The 25268-nt window shown below is 40.8% G+C and overlaps 1 protein-coding gene and 1 pseudogene across 3 annotated transcripts; one reads left to right on the top strand and one right to left on the bottom strand.

Moving 5' to 3' along the window:
* Positions 1–2932: 2932 nt before the first annotated feature.
* On the bottom strand, positions 2933–10069 carry tbc1d24 (TBC1 domain family, member 24). 3 transcript variants are annotated; one of them, XM_053866775.1, is made up of 8 exons: positions 10002–10057; positions 8472–8573; positions 7278–8345; positions 6655–6813; positions 5950–6013; positions 5594–5689; positions 4801–5047; positions 2933–4631 (listed from the first exon to the last, which is right to left on the bottom strand). In XM_053866775.1, exons 3-8 carry the CDS (start codon positions 8264–8266, stop codon positions 4477–4479), a joined length of 1710 nt encoding a protein of 569 aa, XP_053722750.1. In that variant the 5' UTR covers positions 8267–8345; positions 8472–8573; positions 10002–10057; the 3' UTR covers positions 2933–4476. The 3 variants fall into 3 exon arrangements, with proteins under 3 accessions (XP_053722750.1, XP_053722751.1, XP_053722749.1); XM_053866776.1 differs by having other exon boundaries at positions 8472–8592; positions 10002–10022; XM_053866774.1 differs by lacking the exon at positions 8472–8573 and having other exon boundaries at positions 2934–4631; positions 10002–10069.
* A 3668-nt stretch (positions 10070–13737) lies between these two features.
* Positions 13738–25084, top strand: LOC128759321 (alpha-1,6-mannosylglycoprotein 6-beta-N-acetylglucosaminyltransferase B-like; annotated as a pseudogene).
* Positions 25085–25268: the final 184 nt, after the last annotated feature.

Below are 25268 nucleotides of genomic sequence, written 5' to 3'. Positions count from 1 at the left end.
ACATCAACGTACTTACGCATGATCTAGGTGTTTTCATAACTTTGTTTCAACTTAGAGGTTATATAAATCATGTGATGTGATCTATGATATGGCGATCATAGTTTGGCCAAGTATGTTCTGCTCTGACACAAGGGGTTGTCACTCAAAATTACTGTGCTTTTCACACATTGTTTAGATTCTGAAAGATAACAAAACACAGAGCCAGTAAGGTTTTCACTCTTGCTGAAGCAGACTTCGCTGATGGATGGAGCCCAAGACACATTCCAACAAGGTCAATTATGTTTCTCTTGAGTCAAATCTGCTCATCAACGTTTCTTTATTTGAAGGCAATGTACATGGATGTAGCTGTGCCTCAAGCTCCAAACTGCCTGGGTAAACATGCAGTCTACCACAGAGCCTGGTTATACACCTCATTTGAGCGATGCAATAAAAATGTTGTGGAGCTGCTGAATTTAGCCAACATTTCCCTGGTAGCAAACGTGGTGAAATAAATGAAGAACACTGTACGTTTGTAGAACAGAAGTACACACATTAAGTGTGGAGAATATTGTTCAATTAGTGATTGATGTGAAAGTCACGATCATGAGAAGAGAAGACGTCTGGTGGCTTCAACAACAAAAGAAAGACTGTGTCTTGCATGTTCCAGCACCCATGTTTGGTAACAGTATTGTTGTTGGAAACACTCTTGGTGTACACTTTAGGCCCCACCAAGACAGAGAGTTTTTTTCACAAGCTAATATTTTGAGATGTAGCTACAGATGACCTCAAAGTCAGGAAGGTCACTTCATACCAGGCTGCATTGGAGGATGCAGGAGTCAAACTCGCCACTTGATTTTTCTACGGACAGGGTGATGAATGAGAGTATCATAACTGAAATCTGGATTGTAGTGAAAAAAAGGGAAAATAATAGTTGAACCATAAATGAATGAATAATCTTATAATAATAGAATCATGTGTGGAATCGGTATTGTAATCATTAATGTTTGCAATATTTGATCTATTTCATGCATCCTTATACCACGCCTCATGAGGGGTACGTGTATTTGTTATCTCAAAAAAGACATGTTTTCATCTTCTCAGAGAGACTCAGCCTGGTGTAGCAACTACAGTGGTTCCTCCTGATACCGCCATCTCTGTGGCACTCGATAGCACACATTCCTTTTACACTCAGCCTCCACCATGCTGCAGTAGTTTGCAGTGTGCTGTGACATGCAGCAGCGTGGAGCGTGCAAGTGACAGAATTTGTGCGTAAATGAGGTGGTGGCGGAGGGCGGTTGAGAATCCCCTATACCCACGGTATTGCTCCTAGCTTGCGCAGTCTCAGAGACCCAGAGAGAGGAGGGGTCCTGAGAGGTGGAAAACCATTGGAGAGACCAAGCATGAGCAAGAGTGAGTCATAGCCTGTGCAGTCCCTCAAGTCTCCTCCTCTTTTTCATCTCCCTGTCCCTCCATCCACCCCTCCACCCTTCCTCTGCATTGCTTAGTCCAGTCAGCACAAGCAAAGAACCCCTCCCCCTCGTATCATTGTAAAGCCCCTTCACTCACATGAATTTCTACGACAGCATCAAAGGCCTCCTGGCCCTGGTTTGCTTTTGATGCTAAATACATGGGAAGCTTAAGTGCCATGCTTAGTCCAGGTAGAATTCTAGAAATGCAGTGTTTGTCACATTCCCAGGTTCACAAAGCATAGGACATGCTCTGTAGTGTAGCTACTGAATCAGTGCGCCTGAGAGGCATATTGTTTAATCGCATCCTAGCAAGGTCACTACTCATTCAGTGCTTTAAAAGTTCCATTGAGAAAATAGGAACTCTCCAAATAGGAAGCCTCACAAGGGCATGATTCAGGAGAGCTTCTATTCTTAAACGTCTGTGAATCGACGATCAGACCTGATTATAGGCAAATGGATAAAAGATAAAATGCAAAAATAAAACTTCATATCTAGATGAAATACTTATTTTAAATATAATCTCATTGTCATTCGATCACTTTTAACTGAAAATGCACAACACATTACAACAACAGGAACAGCATGAGAAAAATGGAAGCATTATTCTAAAGCAGCTTTTATTGCAGGCGCCTTAGTCCCGTGTTGTGAGAGGGGTGGGGGGCTGGTCAAGGAGTTACCCATCTCAATGCAGTGTTAAAGACTTAAGCATCTTACTCCTCAGGCCTGAAACCATGTTTTTCAAGAGATGCGCCAGACCAACACCCATAGGAGCAGCTAAAAATAGAACAGCATGTGCGATTAGCTGAGTGCGAATCCTGAATGAAGAGCAAGACACAGTCAATGTAGCTTACTGTAAAGCAGGAATCAGTTGCCCACTTAACCAATGAAGTGGTCTCCAGATGCATTTGACTACCATTCCCACTACAGTCAGGATTAATAACCGGACACTTCATTTCAATTGAAATGGACATCGTCTGCACATCAGTGTATTGTATGCACACAGCAAATGTATACACAGTTATGTGTGCAGGACAAATAACAGCATATTGCAGGTGGGGCTCGTCTTACCATCATGCAAGTGGGATTAAAACAAAATTAGTTAATTTTAAATTTAAATCCTTTAAATTGTGAAACCGCATGTGAGAGATAAAATGTGGAACATTTTGAGTGGCCCAGACTGTAGGTCAAATAAACAACCTGGTTAAAGGCATCTGAATCTATCCTGCTGATGTCACATGCTCCATCTTGCTTCCTGCTCCCTTGTGACTCGTCGTTATGTTTTCCTTTCATTTTGCAAATTAAGGTTGCCACAGAACTAAACACGAACTCCCTAGTATTTTCTACCTTCATATGTCAACAAATATTCTATGCCGTGTTTAAAGAATCACTACAGATAGTTACTCTGGTCCACTCAGCATTGTCCAGCTCTCAGGAGCCACATTGTCACAGTAAACATATTACAAACATATCCATGGTTCAACATTTTGTGGAATTTTTTTTCAAAAGGAAAGCATTTATATATTTTTCATCTTCTTTTGACATATCTGTTTCTAATTATGATTTTGTATTTTGTCATGCTACTACTGAAAAGACAAAAAAAAAGTAAACAAAACATTTTTCCCCATTACTTTGCATTACTACCAAATCCGAGCCTTCACTTATTATGGATATATTTGTTTTATTTTCCACTATACAGCACACTTTCCTCTCAGTAGAAACTTTACTATTTAAATATTTATCATGATGCTTTTCATTTTCAATTATCATGTTTATTTTTCTGCCCCGAGTAAAACCATGCCCCTCACAGTTGCTGTCTCACATAACCTGAACAATGTTTTTTCCTGTTGATAATAGAATCAATAATTACATGTTATTAATCATTCCCATAACTTGAGTTTTGCCATCATGCTAGTTGAACAATTTTGTAATGTTTCCACATGGTTTTTCCTATTAAAATGTTTATTATCAGGCTCCAAACAAGAGCGCACATTCAAGTCAAATTAATTTCCCCGTGTTATAGTTTAATCAACACAAATTTAAATCCGAGAAGTGATGACATGCTCAGATGAATCTATGCAGAATTCAACATTATGTGGCTAAAACTCAAAGTTATGACTCAGAAATGTCTGACTTACAGGTGACTAGGAATCCATCCAGTTTGCTACTGAAGTAGAATCAATGTTTAAACCTTGCTGACTGGCATTTGGCACAAATCTGTGAAGCTTTCCTCAGCAGGTGATGTGATGTCAGGGTGGACTAATAAAGAACACACCAGGAAAAGCATCAGAATGAAGAAGAAATGCAATAAAATTGAATTGCTGTATTTTGTTTTGCTTTTTTTGTTTACACAGAACAGACATTACAGCAAGTCACATGATTTAAGCACAGATTCACTCAGTCAACAATTTTGACCTCCACATCACAATTACAGACGTCTTTTGTGACACTCACAAGGACTGGGACGGAAACTTCACCTATAAGGGGAGAATATATGAAGGGACTGCATTTGTCTTCACTGCCACAGTGACACAGCAGTACTAAAGTACAATTAGTGCAAAACAGCAAAGATTAAAAAAAAAAAAACACCATTAAACCTCCGGGATCTCCATCGTATTTACAAAAACCATGATGTATTAAATGAATTAAATTTGAATGTTATTTCACTGAACAATGACACCGGGATATTTAAAATGTCTCACCAGGTTATCACGGACAACATTTCTTCTATTTAGAACAACCGCAGACATTAACATTCTGTACAATTTGGCAGGTTAAAATAAGCAGAAAGTATATTAGGTTAGTTCAGAGTTGAAACAAAGGTGTCTCAGCTCAGAAAGCACAATAACAATTACAGGGTGACATTTGTTCATTACTGCATCATTCATAAATAAGGAAAACTGGTTTGATCTGCAGGGACAGATGTCTTAACATCGTATCTAACTACAAAACCTGTTATTTGCATGACCACTTTTTTTGTGTTACATGACACAAGTCATGACCTGCAGCTTGGTCGCATCGATCCTTGACATTATGAGGCCATAGCATCCTGAAAGCCCCAAACCTCTAGCAATGACACCTGGAAGCTCTCGGAACACAGAGGAGGGTTGTCGAAAGTCGCACACCTGCCTGTGCGTCCGTGGTTCAGCTCCGAGTCAATGTAGAGAGCGTTTCCTTCCCCGCCACCTGATCAAACACCAGGATATTGTTTGTACAAGTTACTAATCAAGAAAGCCTGTATTTCTGTAAACACATTGTACTTAATGACAGCGATAGCCTTTAAAGGTCATTCGTCGAATAATCCTCCTCATGCACACACATTTAAAACAAGCACTCAGTCACACAAGTCGCTTACCGATAATAATGGAGTCAGTGTTTCCTGCCATGAACATGGAAGTATTTTTGGAGTTGAGGTTGAAGTGTCGGGCAGCGAGGAAGGGCGACAAGTCACCGGCAGGTTTCTCTGGCTGCTGCAAACCATTGGTGTTTGCATTTTGGGCCTCAGAGGAAGCAGCATCCTCTTGGCTTTGATCCTTGACTGTAGAGGCTAATTCAGGGTGGCGGATTACCACCCACTCATAGCGCTCCATCTCTGGCTTCATCTAGAAAAGGCGAAGATTCAAAGAACAACGTATATGAAACTGAATGAACAAATGTTGCTGTTGTGCTGCAATCTGGTTCATCTCCTTATCCTTTCAAACCATTCTCTCCTTCTCTGGTGTCAGGTGAGGGCTTAGTAGGACACTGTGAGATAGGGTTACAGTAGTTTCCATTCTCAACGCATGCCTAAGTACGAGCATCATTTGTTTCATCAAATGCATCAAGGGTTTAGGCATTAACTTCCCACTCCCACGGATAAACATTTAATCTACAGCGAGATCACATTTTGTCATGTCACTCAGGTGTCCTCTGTTTATCACAACTTTTTTTGTAAATGTAATAACAATGCAAACTGGGTATCTGTTATAAATGTCCCGAAATAGCTCCAAATGAAGAATTTTGAGAAACGTCCACAACTCGTCACAGTATGGCAGATGCTACCACCTAGTGGTCAGTGGGCGGTACCGTACTTAACAGCACCAACGTTCCCATCCGATGAAGTAAAAATGATTTGATCAAATGGAAGTGGATGAGACACACACACACACCTTGAAGACAAAGCACTCCCCAGTGCCAAAGAAGCTCAGTTTGTTGCCTCCTCTTTTCCTTTCCTCCCACATTGTTGACAGGAAAGCGCCGCACACCTGTGTCACATAATAACACTTGGGTTAGTCAATTCCTTACATCTTAAATAGAATCATCATGATACCTCTAAAAACAAAGTGTGTGATTTCTCTGGATGCTCAATAGGTGTGAATATCCAACTGTTTGGAGCAATGGAAAGCCATTCAGGTGTAACAACTGTAAATAACGATCAACACCAGAAGAAACATAGTGGCATAGATGTGGCTAGTGAAGAAGAACAGATGAACGGCATGCCCACAAGTGGAAGCAAACTGCTTACTTCGCCTCCTGTGGTACGAATGAGCAAAAGCGTGGGCTCGTTTTCTTCACAATGGGAGTAAAATCTGTGAAGAGAAAAACGTGACAGTTTAATCCAGTTCAGTAAACTGAATTCATATTTCAAAAGGACAGCCAGACACTGGCTCAATTAGGTCACAAACCAAATGTACAACGCAATTATAAGTCCAATATTAGCTGTATTAAATTTAAAGGACGAGACAGCGATAGAAAAGTACTCACTGACGTAAGGAGACCTCATAACACTTGACACGCCCCAGTATGTTAAACTTCATTATTGTTATTACTTTGGTGACAGGTGTCCAGTAATTGAAATCGAATGAAGCTTCCTGACTTTACTGCCATGTTTTTGGTCAGCAGTAGTCCAGTACAGTGAGAGCTCAAGATCACTTTCATTTGATAGATTTGAAACATCGTAGCACCAGTGAAAAAGTGCGTTTTTCCGCTGATGACACATTACATTTATTTTAATAGAGGTAGAAAACTGTTTGTGTAGAGAAAAACTAGTTATTTGGCTACATTTTAATAGCAATCCAATTAACTATTTATAACATCTGCTTAATCACTAATATGTACATAAATTATTGGTTAAGCATAGTATTTATTAAATCAACACACACACACATATATATATACATATATTTCCATGCTAGAGCACATATTTTCCACTGCACACTTAATGATGTACCTGTTCAGACTGCATCCATGAGTGGAGGTGGTGAAAAGAAGCTCTGGCTGACACAGAGCAAAGCGCTCAGGGATCCAAGACCAGATGTCACGCATCTCCTTGGCACTAACTATCTCCGATGAGAAGGTGTCAGCATTGACTGCCAGCTGCATGTTCATCCTGAGGTCAACCAGAGACAAAGAGAGTGAGACTGAGTTGATTATATTTACTCTTTTGTCAGCACACAGATAAAGACGAAGAGGGTGAGGTAGAAAAGTAATGGAAACTAAATGTAAAGTCAATGACAATGAGACAAGATGTGAACCCACCTAGACCTGTGAAAGAACCACAGACGAGTGCAGATGATGACAGGTGGAGAAATGTGGTACAAATCAAAGGGACAAATACAAGACACAAAGTTAAAGAGGGAATCAACTCAAAAATCTTTTCTCAGAGTATCGTTCTGAACACCGAAGAACGTAAATGCGATTTACCAACATAGATGTAAAATTTCATTTCACTTATTTCTCTAGCATAAAATTAACACCAAAAGAGCCAAACTATCGTCATCCGCTAGACCAGCATTAAACATACAGTAAGACGCATTTATAAATAATAGAACTGTATCTCCAAGTGAACGGTACCTCTTCTGTCTGACTGTGATGCCTTTCTGTTGGAGGGACTTCTCATTGGTGAGCTGCAGCAGTGTGATCTCCTTGCGGCTAAACAGGCGAATGGAGAAGGCCTTTTCCAGCAGCTTTTCAGGCGTAACAGTGGCGGCAATGCCCTTAATGAAAGTCTCGATGTCAGCTTTGACTACGTCTGACTCTTGTACCTGTGGAGTGGCCTGAGTGCCCTGAGCTCCTGCTTTGTGCTTGCGGTAGAACCTGAGCAATGCTAAAGCCACACGGTAGAGGATCTTATAACCCTCCACAAGGTAAACGTCTAAAACTCGGACAACATGGCTAAAAGGCAGATGACCCAACACCCAATGCTGCCAGTCTGAATAGACCTCTAGTACGTCCTTGGCTGTGGCCACGATAAGTTTGTGGGCAGACGTGCAGTATTTGTTGGCAAGGTCGCCAAAGGTCATGCAGCCAGATTCATAGGCCAGAAAAGTTTGATCGAGCAGTCGTTTCCCTGGCTCGTTGCAGGCAAGTATACGACTGACGTGCTCAAAACACTGGGCTTCATCTTTGCTGAAGTGGAGAAGCAGAGATGTTACGGCCGGGAGACACGGGCAGTGGGAAATGTCAGGAAACTGACCGGCCAGACAGTTGATTATCTGGTGGGCTGACGCAACCCCTTCTTTCTTCAGGCAGTAATGAGGCACAGGATTCCCATCCACAAAGTCAGGCAGCGGGATGTTAGAGGAGGGCTTTTTAGCAGTTCCAGTTCCCATTATATCACGATAGACTTCGGCATCTGGGGTAACAGTGCGGCACGGTATGGCTTTGATTAGTTGTTGGTAGACCTGCGCACGTAGTTTGTGGTTCTTGGCCCAATATCCCTGGCGTGCCATCTGCTTGAACACTTTTAGGTCCTTGCAATCCACACTGGTGGGTCCACTGCTCTTTGACAGGTCACCCATATGGGTCCAGTCCACAAAGCTGCCATATTCTTCATCTGCCATGTTGACTCCAGACTGTACAACAGGTGAGAAATCCAGGGAGAATTTTTGGCCTATTTTATTGAACTTCCCATGGTGGTGACTGGAAAAGAAATCAAGAAAAAATGTTACAACAATAATATCATTTGCAGCTATTGCAGATAACAATTAAAATGTGAAATGTGAAAAATGTGATGACTCAGTGTTGAATAAAAAAAAGGATTAATACCTGGAAAAATTTGTTAAATGTAGGCAATGCTCATGCTTTGATGTTCATCCAGCTCTCAACTTCCTGATTTCACGAACATCATTCTTCTCATGTTACAGAAGACTATTAACATTGAGAGAAGCTGTTTGAATTTCAAAGACAAAGCACATCTTCACAGGTGACATGGTAATAGTTTAACAACTGAACAGCTATAATAAGATAACATCCAACGGAAAACATTAAGTTTAGTGTGACATGTACCCATAAAACCAGTAAAGGTCCGTTCAAAGATCACTTTTTTATAGAAGAAGATGTCAGGAGAAAAGTTTCACATGAAAGACAATTCGTGTGCTCACGCATTCCCCACATTGGTCCATGTGACAAATCCATTCAGATGTTCTGGCATCGTCTATTTGTGACCAACTTCCACAAATGATGTGGTTGGACAGTACAGACTGACCAGGTTTAATGGCGAACGCAATGGAAAAAAAGAGCTTTAATTGCATGGCGGCTAATTGAATCTGGAAGTCCACTTATCTGTGGAAGTCAGCTTAACATACTGTAGAATACTGCACAAGAACCCTTGGCGTGAATAAGGGAGCATGTAAGGTCCAGGAAGAGATAGGGAGTTTAGAGTAAAGATAATGAGGTCAGTCAAAGGAAACATGCCGGTGGTGACCCATTAAATACCTTCAGTCTTGGTAGTTATAGTTTGTATAACAGCCTGCTTTTGTCTGCTTGTGCAAAGGAAATTGACACTAGAGTTATTCAAAACTCTGATGCATGCATTAATCTATCAATGGAGTGCTCATAAAATATTGACGGGTCGAGGAAAAAAAATGCATTTTTTGTTTAGAATTTGTTAACGACTGTGTCAGAGTTGTGAAACAGTGACACGCACAGGAAACTGGCTGTCAGGTTGCATAGCATTGGAACTTGCATGAGCTGGTCGGGCATTAGTGAGTCAACTCGAGTCACTGAAAGCGCTCGAACATTAGAGCATGACATGACACAGAAGCTTACATGACGTTCATCATACCTGTGCACTGACCGACACCGCAGGTGTGTCTGCAGAAACTACAGTGTCAGCATACGAAACGTAGGTTGCATGTAACTATAAGCAATAGTAGCCATTCTATTCAAGAAATGAGGGGAAGCCAGTACGATATGTGAGATAATGACAAAATGCAGATAGGCAGCAACACTAGCCCATGTTAGCATGGCTAATGTTAGCTAGCAGCGGACTGCTGTGCTGCTTCTGTCAAACCGCCTCTGCTAAGACAAGCCTGTCGGAGTAGAAACGGCAAAACTGTGCAGATACGACGGGAAAACGAAGCTAAAAGTCACATTACGAGCACTGCAATGCTTTGATATGTCCCCTGCAAATGAAAGATATCCGCTGTCAGCCTTAGAGCTGGAAGATGACAGCAGATTTACATGTTGAAACAACACCACGAATCACAAGAATCAGTCAGAACACCACTGAAACGACGCCACGTCTAACATTTCCAAGACACATGCAAAGAAAAAGCCAAGTCAGTGTTTCCCTACCTTAATGCGTGAGATGTCTTGAGACGTGAAGCCGTTCCTAGGCTGTGGTCTCGCGCATGCGCAGCTAATCTTACAGTTCGCCTTCGCGCGCAGCTGTGGAGGCGCTCAAGTGTATTTTTAGACGCTCGAATATGTGCCTCGTTGTTGATGCTATTAATGGATGACAGCAGTAAAGAAATCAATTTTGGCGGGCAATTCACAAAGTATCAACACATTTCCACCAATTAATCACATTATTAACCACCTTAATTCAGTAAAGTCTACTGTTTGGGTGTATTGGGGAACTCAAATCATTAAGGGTTTAATAATTAATATGCCTTTAACTCCAATCAAAAATGATTATCGGAGGAGAAATTGGTTTCCACAGGTTGTGAAAAGAGTCCTCAGAGATACAGGGAGAAAACATGCCAACTACATTCTTGGCTAGAGAGTATGAGGTACAGGATGATGCAACATGTTTTTTGCCATTTCACCTGAAGTTTTTTTCTCTATTGGGGGGGATCAAACTATGCTAAGATATGATGGGCTGAAATGATTAACAATAATACAGTAATTATCTATTTTGTAAAGACATTTTTAAGTCTGAATTCATGTTAAAAAGTGGTTACCCATCAGAGAACATGAGCATGTAATCATTTTTTAAATACATATTTGAACATGTAATATTGACCTGGCCTCAATTTGTAGATTTCTCAAAGGTAACCTGTTTACTTGTTAACTTCCACCATCGAGTGCCATCATTTGACTGGATGGTGCCATGGGACAGGAAGCACTCCAGCACAGACAACAAACCATGTCTTTGTGTTGCACTCAAAGCTGTCACCAAAAATACGAATGGCCAACGCATGACAGCCATTAGTGATGATTGAATTGTGGGATAATCACTGCACTGTAGAGAAAAATGAGCAAATGTCATATCTGGGATTTCTCACGTTACATTCATTTTTTTCAGCACTTGCTACTTTTGCTACTGAACTGTAAGGCAGATAAAAAAAAGTGCTTATTGAAAAACCAAAAGCTAAGACACTAGTAAATTGATGAGTAATTAAAAAAAAAAAAAACATGTACTTTGCAAATATAATCCATTATTTTGTGGTCTTGAGGTAACCCACAGAATAAAGTGCAAATATTTATTATTAGTTTTGCTGCTACAGTATGGCATCAGACTGCAGCAGTAGTGACCAAAAACCTTTTAAACAGGGACAAGATTTACTGAGAAGAAAATGCTTCACATTTCGGAAAACCTTTGTCAGTGTTTACCTTCTGCTTGCGCAATAGCGTGACATGCTTTGAACGGTTTTAATTCTATTATTGGGAGATGCTGATAATAAGACAAGGGACATATGATTGCTTTTTGGTGGTTTACCATCTGGAAACACACATTTTCTGAAGGCCTCATAAAGACACCATACAAGCTCCAATCTTTTGCTTCACTACTGCCACCTGCTGTCTCGGCAGTCGCATATCAGTAGGGTATTTTCATTTGACACCTGGATTCTTGTCTAAATGAGCCAGCGATGTTTAAAAAGACATCCACTTGTGTGTTTGATGATGCTGATGAGCCTTGTAATATCTGAACAAAGGGCCACCAATGGCCCATACATTGGACTTCAGCATTGTCTGTGATGCGACTTTTTATTATTTAAATCAAGATAAAGCAAAACATAAAAGATAATTAGTGTGTCACTTATTTAGAACAAATGTCAAAACTTGTGTTAATGTCTAATACCTTGGAGTTGAATGAGAAAGAATTTGAGCATGGCCTCTGAGTGCTGTGAGCTGACCCACTTGGCACATGCAGGCTTGTCTCACAATAAGGACGACATGTTACACTGGCTTCATAATCCACCACAATACTTGATGTTGTAAAGCATCTGGTTGAAACTAGATTGTGCAGCCAGGCAGTGAGATCAAATGTGTGCGTACACGCTGTTTGAAAGCACAAGGGGCCAAAGTGAGTTTGTGGTTAAAACCTGACAGAGAACTAGCATGAGAGAGGAAGAGCCAGATGGATCTAAAGCTGCTAAGCCCTTAGGTCCTGCTAGCTTATAGAGGTTTATGCTCATCAACTGCTCCACTCTCACACTACGTGTGACATCACGGACTAAACCTTCCCCCTTCTGCATCCCTCCAATGACAAGGCATCTTATCAGTTGGCACACTAAAATTATGCCAATCAGGAAAAAGCCACAATTCTAAAATTCCCCTCTAAATATAATCCGCCAGCATCAGTGAAACAATGAGATCAGTACGTCACCCTAATTGACCTTGTAAAGCTCGTGCGTCAGCCAGTCAAAATGCTGAGCTGAGGATGAAAATTGTGAGCGAGTGACTTGACTGCTGACTCTTGAACATTAAAGCTTCACTTTTTAGATGTTGTGTCGCTGCCTTTGACTCGAGTTACTGCATTTCTTGATTGAAGGCAGGGAAAATCCCAAGTTTTTAACATTTTAAAAACATCTAAAGGCTTTTTAGAAAGAATAAAAGTCATCAAATTTCCTGAATTGTATGCAGCGGTTTATTTACTTTTTATTTTATTTATATTTTAACTTGTACATTGAAACATTTTTGATATATCTATATCTTCATTCTATTGCTTTGCTCTGTCCACACACACACACACACACCTCAACACACACCATCTTTGACCGCTCATTGCCACAATGCTTTCCCCAGCTTCTCACCTAAAACCTAACCATTCAAAACAAGCTAAACTTGACCAGGACCAAATGTACTCATGTATCAATGTGCACCGATTATAATGACCCGGTTATTTTAAAGTTGTAATCAAACAAACTTGAATAAAGTTATGGTGTCCTACAAAAGGTCCCAATACTTTGTGTTTATTTTCATTTGTTTTCTTTACCGAATGCCGTTATTTATATTAAGTTATCTAAACTGAGTACATATGGTGTCACTTGGTTTATATTTTACTCTAAGGCTTAACTTTCACTACAATATTTTTGTAATGTTATCCTCATATTTCTTTTTTGCTCAAACTATTGTGCACTAGTTTTCATGCTGAGTAACACATTTTAAAGTCTTTGTACAATGATGTGGTCTCATATAAAGTAAGCAACCTGAATGATCCCCCACGCATCAATTTAAAAACGAGGCTTAAGTCTATCCCGCAGACTGAATAAAAGTAGTGTCACCCTATAGCGTGGGCTCTTTTGTACCCGTGAAAGGCCTAAGCAGCAGCCTGGGTATTGTTTTCTTTAAAGGGGAGTCAGGTTTCCTTGACAACCGCAAGATGCCTACCCGTCGGCCCGTTAGACAGAGAAAAGGCACGGCTCGAGAAGGAGGGAAAAAGAAGCCAAAGACACAAATAAAGAGTCAGGATACTCTATTTTCTTTTTTTTTTCCTCAGTACTGTTGTTCTTCAAAGAGGCCTGATGGCAGCAGTTGATTTTGGTCCAAAACTGGTGAGCAATAGTGTTGACTTCATGGTATTGTCTGTGTTAAGTGTTGACACTTTAGTGTCTACAATGGTTTTGGTTGGGCCTCATTTTAGTCTCATGGTCTATTTTTTAAGAATGACTATCACAGAGTATGAAACGCAATTACAATTTCAGGATATCATATTAACTTGTGTGATCATTAGAATAGCTTTGTTATTGTCTTTCAAATGCCTATGAATTGGAATGGAATTCTGTTGCATTATGCTCGTCATCAGAAATGTATTTATTTCTGCATTTCTTCAATTCAGTAAGAGTCAACATCCCACCAGAGGGTCATGCATGTAGCTCTGCGACTACGCAGGTAAGAATTGATGATCGATTGCCTGGAACCAGAGTTGTGCCGGAACAGCATTATTATGTGCAGCTATTTTTTTTAAAGTCTATGTTGAATGACATTTTTTTTTTACAGTTTTATTAATATCCAACATCTTTCAAATGGACACAACTGTTTATTGTTTTTAGCATTTAAAATATCATTGATATCATGGACTGAATGGGTCAGCAAAACCGGGATTCGGCCACACAACACAGAGGAAGAAACTCATCTCATCTCACGCTGCAACCTCTCTCTTTCCCTCACAAGTCCCCTCACAGATTTGTGGATCCTGCTGGTAAATCCAGTAAACACCATGAAAATCGAATCATCTGTCCCTGGTCTCATTAGCAACATGTTCTGAAAATGTCATGGAAACCCGTCAAATTCCAACAAAAACAGCTAGAATGAGTAAAGAGAAAAACAGCAGCTTCAGTTACAGTCAGTATCAATGAAGTTAAAAAACAGGGACAGAGCTTCATCTAGTTTGGATTTTTCTCCATCCATGGCAATAACCAGATGAAAGCATGACATGTCTGAACCCTAGACTGCTGGAATCTTTCTGGTATGTGGAGCAGTTTTTAATTTAACTAGCAGAAACCGTTGAATACAACACTTCCTGATTTACAAGAGGGCAGTTTCAGGACACCTTTTGTTATTACAACTTCCTTGACTGATGGTCGTGCCATGAGTTGGTGAGAACTATGACAACTTTGATGAAATACTGACATGGTTAGTGAAATAGAGTTATTTATTCAAACATGAATCTGGGTTTTACGGTCACAGAGAGGGCCATTAAAGGGTTTCACTGAACCAAAGGTTCAACAAATTGAGTTAGTTGTGTCCTCATGACAGTGAGAGGTGACATCATCTGACATCTCATGTGAGCAAGAACGGACACACATACCGCTCCCTTTCACGCTCCCTTTTCACTGTATCTGCTGGACACAGCTTGATGTCCCAGCAGCAGAGCTATAGAGTATGAGCTCTGCTGCTCTGTAGATAAGAATAACAATGAAGCATTTCACTTCTCACATCATTGTCTTTTGGACTGCAAATGTCATTGTTTATTTGATACGTGTAAAACCCGGAAATAGTTATTGCAATGTTATGAACGAGACATTAACCTATTAATTATTGTCAATAAAGAAGAATGCTCCATAGCAGTTAAGGGGCGCCAATCTGAGCTTCTTGTAATTAATGATCATGCCACATATTTTTGCTAGATTAAAAACAAATAAGAAAAAAAAATAAAACATTTTGCCGTAGGTTCTTGCCGGAAAAAGAGAAATAATGTTGTCCTCAGCCTGACCAATGAGATTTTCCTGTGTGTTTCGCCCTCCAGTGGTTGTCTGCTGACATGTATTGGGTTGTCGATGCTGACGCTGGTGCTGCAGAGTCTCTGGGTCCCTCTAGAGGACACGAGTGTGGATCCCAGTGGACGATACCCGGAGGTTCTTGGTAAATATGAAGAGGCGTCACGTGTCTCATACAAACATTTAAATTGGTGTTTTTAAGTGTAATATTATTGTACGCCTTTGGAAGTGTTAAACCAAATAGTTATTTAACCAAATGAAAAACTATACAGTTACAAGTCATCTACTGTGGAGCGTTTGCGTTCTAGTATTGTGTACTTTACTATCGTGATCATTTTTAAAAAATAATTAAAATCAGTATAGTCCCACTTGGATTCAAAAGGATCCGTTTCGGTAAAAATAATAATAATAGTAATAATAAAATCATGATTAATGAAACATTGGAAATGCCTGATTTCTTTTGTCTAAACTGGAATATATCAATTTTAGAATTTTTTAGAATACAATAAAACTTCTCAAGACTGGCAAAATTTCATCCAAATAGAAATAGTTGCTTTAAGCATTGCTTTGTAATAATTGTATAAAAATAACTTCTAGACATATAACTGAGATCAAGAAAGGAAATACATTTTGCATAAGAACTACCTTGTTGCCCAAATGCAGCATGTGCCCACCAAGGCTATGAAGCTCATCTTGCATGCAATGTTTCAGAATCAGAATCAAATTTATTGCCATGGTCAGTGGGGAGCCCACTAACTAGGAAAGTGTTTTGAATAACGCGCAGTCAAAAATAAAATAAAATAAAATAAAATAAAATAACATAAAATAACAACAAGGCTGTTCACGAATTCGACAGTCTGACGGCCGAGGGGAAGAAGCTGTTCCTGTGACGGGAGGTTCTGGTCTGGATCGACCGTAGCCTCCTGCCAGTCCTGTTTGAAGGCGTTGCTTAAATGCACTGAAATAATCAAAACATATAAGCGTAAAAGAGAGTTTCTTGGATGACATTGTTCTATAACACATGCATCATTGTGTTCTGGGACCATGGCATTAGGAATGGCTCCCTGGGATCTGGAAAATGTACAGACACCACTTTGAATAGATTTTCACGATATGACGTTGACATTCCTTAATGCGCAGCACGCACACTCCTCGGAGCACGTAAGTCACATAATAAAAGTTATACTACTGTCTGCGCCCTCCTCCATTCATCTGTCGTTGCCTCTTCGCTGAAACGGCCTCGGGTCACATAATCATGTGGTGATATACTGACAGCCAGCTGAGCAAACAGAGGTGGACTGACATCATCTGTCTGTGCATTTTAACTGGGTATTGTAGGTTAAACCCCACTGTAGGCAGTAGTCCGTGCTCAAACCTCCATTGAAAATACTGTTATTCAATAAAGACCAGCACTATTGTCCTATGTTATTAAACACATTTATCATTTCAGTGAAAGGATTCAATGACACCCAGCGGGATGTTATGGAAATACACATCCGACTCTCATGATTCAATGTTGGGCCAATTCCAGATTATGTTTTGGATTTGTTGGTTTAAACCCAAGTATTGTATATAAGCATATCACAAATCAAAACTACACGTTCAGTCACACGTCATCAATTGTGTCAAAGGTTGAGATATTTTTTAAGTACAAGGTTTTTCCACAGATTGGATAAAGATTATTATTTTTACAAGTTCAGTTTTTTTTTACAATTATGATAATAATTTCTTATTTAATTATGATTACATTTATGCTTTAAGTGTGTTTTAATTCATGATCAAACAATGGTCACAGAACATTTAATGAAACAATCACAGAACATTCACATGAAACATTTAATTTGAAATGCACATTTGAAATGCATTTCAATGATGTAAATTGTTACTGTGGGTGGAATCACGTTCATTTGTAATTCGAATCTATAACACTGGAGGGCGCTCAGTTTCACTCACTGTCATTCCAAGTAAGAATAATACACGTGGCCCTTTCAACAATATGGCTGGCAACTTGAGCTAAGTGACCTGTGAGCCTTTACAAAAATGCAATATAGCGTAAGCCTTCAGGAGCATGAGCTTTTTCCCGCATGTGATTCGGCTGTAACCTCAATGCAACACGAGACGGCCACACAGCTTGACTTACATTGACAGAAATATTTGGCTGTTACAAACTGTAAGTGTGTGTAATTCTCTGTCCTTCTTTTCAGATAAAATGTCAGACCTTTTCAACATTGAACAAGCGTCTAGATACTGAAAACTCCTCATACAGTATACTGTAACCAGAGGTTCTTCTTCTCTAGCAGTTAAAATACATGATGATTCTTTGGTGTGTGTCGTAGGTCAGAACAATGCCGTGCAGCGGCTGGCTCTCAGCCTGCAGGTGTTGAGATCTCAGGTACAAAAACTCAGCAGAGAAGGGGGCGCTAAGATGACGAGGGACGATCTGAGTCTACTTCTGCAGAGGTAACAACAACAACAACAAAAACCACTCCTGAAAAGCAACTGAAACACAGAACTCAGCCACTATTTCCCTGCAGCTTTAAACGAGACCACCAAGGCCTGGCCCACATGATGGAAAAAGAGCTGAAAAGAGTTTCCCTGAAACTCGACTTGTTGAGTCGCAAAAACCGACTGCAGGACTGGACTCACGCACCACCACCACCACCACTCCAGCACCAACAAACACGGTCAGGTAAAGTCCATGAAAGGATTCTTCAAAGCAGCATCACCAGGTAGTAATGGACAAGAAGATGTTGCATCGAGGGCTCGGACTTTATTCATTTAGATGAATTAATTTCAGTTCCAGTGCACTACATTATACAATATGATTTCATAGCTGAAACATCCATGATGAAGGAAACCAAATGAGATTGCGCTGATGGATGGAAAATTTAAATGAGAAAAACTTCTGCATAGAAACACAAAAACTTGCAGCAAAGTTTCACTCATCACTGGAGCACTTTCACCCTGATGGTTAGGGGTATGTGCACAGATTTAGGTCTCGATTAATTTTGGATCTGTTGTTAACTTGATATATATTTTAACTGAGTCCCGGAGTTAAAACCTTTGCTCATGTGTATTACAAATGTTTGCAACATAACTTGGTAAACAGGTGCATTTTCACATTTTCATGCAGTACCATACTTTGAACAATCTGATTTTTTAAATTAGTATATATATGCAGATATATACATATACAATATATACTGTATATGTAATATAATATCATATCATATGAAAATGGCATAATAATGAATTTAAATATCTGAGAATGTGTTTAAAAACCTGACTGAGCAGTGAAAAGTGTTTAAATACGTATATTAAATAATGTGATGAAATGTGATGTAGTAGAGTATCGATGCCCGTTAGCATACAGAAATAAGACAACACTGCACTAAGGTCTCTTAGGCGATTCATCCTGCCCTGCTGCACCCAATGGTGTCAGAAGTGGGATGGTCATGTGACGCCATCAGAGGCATACTCAATGTGAAATATATGAAGAACTTACAGGAATTGCTGAACATTTAGTTAGGAGGACCCTGTTAAGGCGTTTTGCCTGTTGAAACTCTGAGTGACAAATGGCGTCCGAAGTGGGATGATCATTTGAAGTGTGACCAGTGAGTTTGACGACAAAAGTTATTCATCAAAGCATTTGAAGCAGCTTGCTCAAACCTGTGTGTTAATAAAAAATAAAACTGACTACATGACATCTTGACAGGAGGTGTCCCTAGCATACCACAGATCCTTCAACACTGGCAAAACACAGCCTTTGATACAAGTCTCCAAATTCTGTATCATTTTTTATTTGAAATTAGAGGTTTAATCATGCATGTATTTTGTCATTTCCAACCTCTATCGTTTCCATTTTTCCTTATTATAAATTTCAAAGTGAGCAGTTTTATAACACCTTTTTTAAGTTCTCGCTTTATAAATGTAATAAAACGGTGCAATTTGACCTCCCACTGGAGTGTCACTGGATTTTCCGGCAGCTATCTTGCTGAGCTGAGCAGTTATTGTGCACCTCCCAAATAGCTGGTCAATTTCACAACTTGAATGAAAGACTTTGGGTTGGATTCCAATTATAACATGCTTTGAAACTCAGCAGCAGCAAATAAATATGTTTTCCCTCCCTGCCTCTTGGCAGCCTGAGTGATTTACAGAAGTAACTGTTCAGTGATACGTGAGCCAGATTCACGGATCACAACCTCCACAGAGGTTAACCACAATGTGAAATTAACAAGCTGCTATAATGAAAGGTGTGAATTGGTGGTCAGAGAGGGGCGGGTGCGAGTGCTTATGGATGATGGAGTGCATGAACAGGAGTCTCTCAGTCAGCAGTTACCCAATGGCGGCAAGAAAAAAGTCTCTTGAGAGGTGTCAGGTGAGAACCAGGTTGCACCACGGTTGGCATGGAAGGATTAAGTGCACACGTGTGTGTGTGTGTTGGCGTGAGCATGTGTCTGTTACAATTTGCTTTCAGTTTTCTCAAGAGAAGTCATGACTGCTACACAAGTTACTGAATATAAGTGATGACTTGTCAACGTGCTCATATATACCACCCTCATACACACAAACACACCGTCGCACACACATTAAATATGACTGTTACCCCAATCTTTTTCCCCACAGAACTCTGTTTTTCCTGTCGGGGTTTTCCCCTGTTTTGCTCGTGTAGCAGATATTATTTTCACTCTTTCTCAATTCCTGTCTGCCCTCGGGTTTCTATGTCCACAAGTTTTAGCAAAGGGTGGCATTTTAAAAATGCTCAGCTCTTTTAAGGGCTCATTTCATCTACAACTGCTGCAGTCCACTCTATCTATGTTAGACAATGTGTTAGTTCTACAATAGTAAAGCCTTGAATTGCTCGTTCCTCAGAGCCAACAGAGAAGTGTGACGTACCGATAGATCCTGCGTATCCACTCTGTGCAGAGAAGGTCAAGGTGAGATGGTGGCCCTTGTCCATCAGTGCATACAGTCTATTCATCCATATACATACATACATATTTGCAACTACATTGCAAATCAGCACATTTGTTTTTTGGCCCGTTGTCCTAATGCTATGTTGCTGCGTAAGGCTCAGGAATAAAACTTTGATTTGTAGTGCTACTAGCGCCTTCGGAAAGAACATAATATATTCGAAAGGCTGCTGGTACTGCTGTTGAATCAATTAAACATGAACCATTGTATTACTATAACAAGCTCCATATCATATGGATAAAATGACAACAAAAAAGAAGTAAATCATGAGATTTCTATATGAAGACAAGTCTTTGGGACTAAGAAAATAATAGCAATAATACTAAAAATCAGAGAGTGTGATTAGTTTAGTGTGTGATTCGAAGAAACACACTGAAGACAGTGTTTTTGCCAGTTCTTGCAGGCCCGTTGGCAGTCGGACCCTTGCTATGCCTTCTACGGAATCAATGGAAGCACCTGCTCCATTTTATCTTACCTGCGACAAACAGAAGACTTCTGTCCTCCTCTCACTGGACAGAACCTGTCTGTGCCACCATGGCAACAGACTCCTCCACCCGTCCAAAAGAAGGTGTACATCATTATGAGTCATCACTGAGTCATTTCATTTCTCACTGGATTTCTGCTGTCATGTTCAGGCTGACATACGAACATCGCTAAACCCTCTTTATGACATCATCGCCAACAACAGCGGTCCCGCTCTGAGATTTATCCGACGTAGAGTAGAGAGAATGTCTGGACGGTGGATTGCGGCCGGGCTTGATTTGAGACGGAACAGCAACTGGACAGTGGTCACCCAGATGAAGGTGCGAGCCACGTCAACAAATATATTGAAGATATGAGAGGTCAAAAGTGGAATAACCTTTGTCCATTTAGTTGCTGCTATATCCAGGGGCCTTGGCTGGAGCTGTCGGCCGGCAGTTTGAATCAATGGTGGAGAGAGGGGGTCCTTTAGGAGAGCTTGTTCAGTGGGCTGATCTTGCCGCCAGTCTGACCATACTGGGGCATAAAGTAATGCTCAGTACTTCGCAGCAGCATCTCCACAGGTTGGTAATAATCATGGAGCTTATACAAGTGAGGTTTCCAATTAGACTCAGTTTATTTTGTTCATTCAAGCTTGATCGGTGCGGCTCCAGGCCATGGTAGCTGTCCCATCCAAGCGCCCCTGACCTTTGACATCATCTACACAGACTACCATGGACTAACACACCTTCAAGGAGCCATGGGCTTGTCTTTCCAGCATTACAAGTGTGTTTCCTCTTTGTCTGAGTGCATATTGCATTTAAAAAAGGCATTTCATTTGACCTATTCTCAAACACTCTAGGTGCCGCTTCAGAATCCTGGACTCATTTGGCACAGAGCCGGTCTTTAATTTGGAGAGTTACGCTCACAAACATGGCTATAAAACACTGTGGGGCAGCTGGGGCCTCCAACCGATGCAGTACATGACCATGTTTCGTAAGTAGAGGGCATCAATGGGAGCTACCAAAGCTTGTGTATGACATAAATGATTTTGGAGAGTTTCATATTCAAGTGAAAGGTGGTCTGTGGAGGTGGGCACCGAACAAATCCAGAAGAAAGATAGAGTGCATAACATTTTTCCTCTTACAGAAACAATTATAGAGCTGATACGTAACTTATATATATATATACTTATGTTAACTTATATATATATAATATATATATATATATATATATATATATATATATATATATATATATATATATATATATATATATATATATTTACGCAGCAGTGACACAACATTCCCCAGCCATTTTCATAGAAGATGAATAGCTGAGGTTAAATAAACCTGCTGCCCAGACCTAGTCTTCATTCCAACACCTCCCCATGTCATCTTTCCCACCCTGCTTGGAGACGCAGACAAGCTGGACGCACCAGGAGGAGAGACACTCTTCATCCCTCAGTCTGCAGCATGTTTATTTGTCTTGGTGAGAAGCGAAAGAGAGCAATGGCTTTTGGCTTGTGGCGTCAAGTGAGCTGAGGACAGGGTGGAGAGAAGAATCGGAAACATCATTGAAAAACAAGTTTGCTGAAGGTGATTAGTTGCGGTTAGCCAGGATTATTTTATATCCTGAGACTGTCTGGAAAGAGGTCCATGCAGCTGCTGTGATCAGTAGAGCGCAACGGCGAAGAATCATTGGATGATCCCGGATTCAAACCAAGACTCACACACACTTCCTTAGCAGGGCACATTCCTCCGTGCCTGAGGTAAATACTCATCGCCGACACCTACATCAGGGTGTTCAAGGGCAGCAGGCTGGCAGCTCACCAGAGAAGCCAAATCTGAGTGTATACTAAGAGTTTTCATTTCCTTGAGAATGTGATTTATATGTCGGCATGTTTCTTCTCATGCACACATTTGTCATTTTTGGGGGTTTCTGTCATGTGTCCTGTCTTCTTTTAGAGGGTAGCTCAGTTACAGACGTGTCCCTCACACAAAATAAAAACACAAAACTATGTACTGTGCTAAAATAATACTACCATCAGTACCATCACCAGCAAACACAATTCCTCTCTAATGGTGATTTAACATAATTGTATTGAATTAGAGACGCTCTGTTCCAGGTCACAATTCTGTCTCGGCTTAGGTAGTCTCCACTGCAAGTTTCAGCCAGTGCCATCCGCATTTGTAGAACAAACTGCATCACTCTGTTTATAATTTAACCAAATTTACTGTGATATTTATAATGATGCAACATTTACACAGACAAACACATCTGTTGTTCAGCAGTATCCTACTCATGAATGACGTTTTCTTACACTCTCCATCTTACCTTGCAGCTCACACACCTGACAACTCCTTCCTGGGATTTGTAACTGGAGAGGCTGAAAGCTCAGAGGCCAGGGAGCGGGAGCTTGACCCATATAGGAAAGACAAAATTGCAGTGGTCTATGGTAAACGGGAATACATGTGGAAGGTGGAGACACTTGTAACATCAAGCTGAAACTGTTATTCTACCGTCGATCTTCCACTGACCTTGTTTGTCCTTGTGCTGTGTTGCCTCCAGGGTAAAACAGAGTATGTGAGTTGGGTCAGTGAGGAGCTGGAGACTCACGCCACAGTCTACCAGTCAGCAGGACATGCAGCAGCTCTGCCCAGCCACATCAGAAACCATGGCTTGTTAACCCAGGAGGACTTCCTGCGACTACTCCGCAGAGCCAAAGTAAGGCCTGTAGTTAGTAGTTTGTTTGACCCTTGAAACACTTTCCTCTCTTCAATATGCGAGAACCACATTAAGACAAATGTACACTGCAGTAGTGAGAGTAAAAATGTGAAACTCAATGACAAAGGAATTAAAAACCTGCACAATATGAGTGTTTTCGAAGAAATGTATCTGACACAGAAACTGCTAGATCACTCTGGCAAAAAGACTTCAAAGTAACTGAATGTTAGCAACAAACACATGACTAAAACAAACCCGATCTATTTTCTTCAGGTCTTTGTGGGTCTTGGTTTTCCTTTTGAGGGCCCGGCTCCCATCGAGGCCATTGCTCTTGGTTGTGTTTTTCTCCAGCCCCGAATGGACCCGCCGGAGTCTTCTGAAAACAATGACTTCTACAAAGGGAAACCTACCACCAGACAGGTGGGAAATCATTCCTTAAGTAAGGACTCTATTCTATAGACAGTGTTTTATTAAAAACTAGACTTTGGTTTTCCAGATTTCCTCCCAGCACCCGTATGCAGAATTATTTATTGGAAAGCCTCACGTGTGGACTGTTGACATCAACAACAGGACTGAAGTTCAACATGCCTTGAAAGCTATTTTAGACATGGAGGTGAAGCCTGAATGATAAGTCATGTATTCACACAGGACATTTTATTGAGACCGATAGGCTGATGAAAACATTGTGTTGAATTGTGGTTAATGTGCGGTCTGCCTTCATGACCCATGAGAGTATTCCTGACTGCAGGTGAAGCCGTTCACGCCCCGGGAGTTCACATGTAAGGGAATGCTGGAGCGTCTCCATTATTATATCTCTCACCAGGTAAAGCTCCTCTATGGTGTTTTCTCATTCTCTCAAGATGAGTTGTAGAGTGCTGGCTGTTCCAGCATAAGCCTCCTCTTCCAGGAACAGTTGGCCATGTCAAACTTGAAGAAATCCTTGTGTGATTTGAAATTGATATTATGGTTCAAGAGATTACAGAGAATGAACCCTCCAGTGGAATGAGCCTGCCAAAGCCAGTCATGCCCTCAGCCTAGAAACTCTTAAGGTAATTTATAGTCTGTAGCTCCGTTGTGACCTTAAGCGTGCTCTTACCCAAGCTGGTTCATTTCCTCCTTTGTTAAAATCATGATCCTCTTGTTGGGCCTTCAAATTCAGTTACGTCGAGGTGGCTTGGGTCAGGATGCTTCCTGAGTTGGAGGAAGTAGATCACGACTTAGGTGGAGCTTCAGTTACACAGTTTAGCTGGGAATGCCTAGGAAATATCCACGGAGATGGAAGTATCTGCTCTTTGAATTCTAGGTGCACCTGGCCTTGAACAGCAAGGAAGTGGATGGACAAAATCAGTCACACAACGTAACAAGAACTATTTTGTTTGACTTCATCTCAGAACTTCTGCAGTAAATCTGACCATGCATGGCCTCCAGAAACAGCGATGAGGCTACACTTGGGACCACTTGGTCAGTCATGTGTGAGTGTGTGTCAACATTCCTCGCTTGTGTGCGAGCCTGGTCTGTTCCCCCGCATCAATAGCCCAACTGCCTTCACACGGTGAGACTGCCTATATGGACTGTGAGACTATCATAACGAATATACAGCATCAAACACAATTCTTCCTTGTCCTGCTCTTTAGACTTGGGCTTGGCTGTGCCAGTACAGTGCAGGAAGTCAAGCACTTGTTCCCCTCCTACAGCCCTTGGGGACGACTTTGTGGTCTTCAGAAGGAACCTCTGCTGTTTAGCTGTGCAGGTTCTGATCCGTCCCACCGAAGACTGTGTCCCTGCAGAACTCACCTACCTGGACAGGTAGCTCTCTGGTCTGGTCACCTCTGAAGAAAAGGTCATTCTAAATAGGAATGCAGAAGAAAGCCATCTGTGTTATCTATTTATAACCAAAGAATTATGATACCTGTCAGTTCAATGTTGGTATCTTGTGTCAATGGAAACAAAGCTTGAAAAATAAACCACTCGGAAAGCTCTCAGTTTACTGAATTTTCCACGTTCCTGGTCTCACCTA

This window comes from Synchiropus splendidus, chromosome 5, assembly GCF_027744825.2.
Source record: "Synchiropus splendidus isolate RoL2022-P1 chromosome 5, RoL_Sspl_1.0, whole genome shotgun sequence".
Taxonomy (NCBI): domain Eukaryota; kingdom Metazoa; phylum Chordata; class Actinopteri; order Syngnathiformes; family Callionymidae; genus Synchiropus; species Synchiropus splendidus.
The sequence above is the reverse complement of the archived record's forward strand: the minus strand, read 5'-3'. Positions and strand labels throughout refer to the sequence as shown.

Excerpts from the sequence above, each read along its gene's own strand:
- tbc1d24 (XM_053866774.1), bottom strand. The coding sequence starts at position 8,266 with ATGGCAGATGAAGAATATGGCAGCTTTGTGGACTGGACCCATATGGGT. Across the intron at positions 6,014-6,654 it reads CATGGATGCAGTCTGAACAG|ATTTTACTCCCATTGTGAAG; the intron begins GTACATCATTAA and ends TTCTCTTCACAG. Across the intron at positions 4,632-4,800 it reads CACTGACTCCATTATTATCG|GTGGCGGGGAAGGAAACGCT; the intron begins GTAAGCGACTTG and ends GTGTTTGATCAG.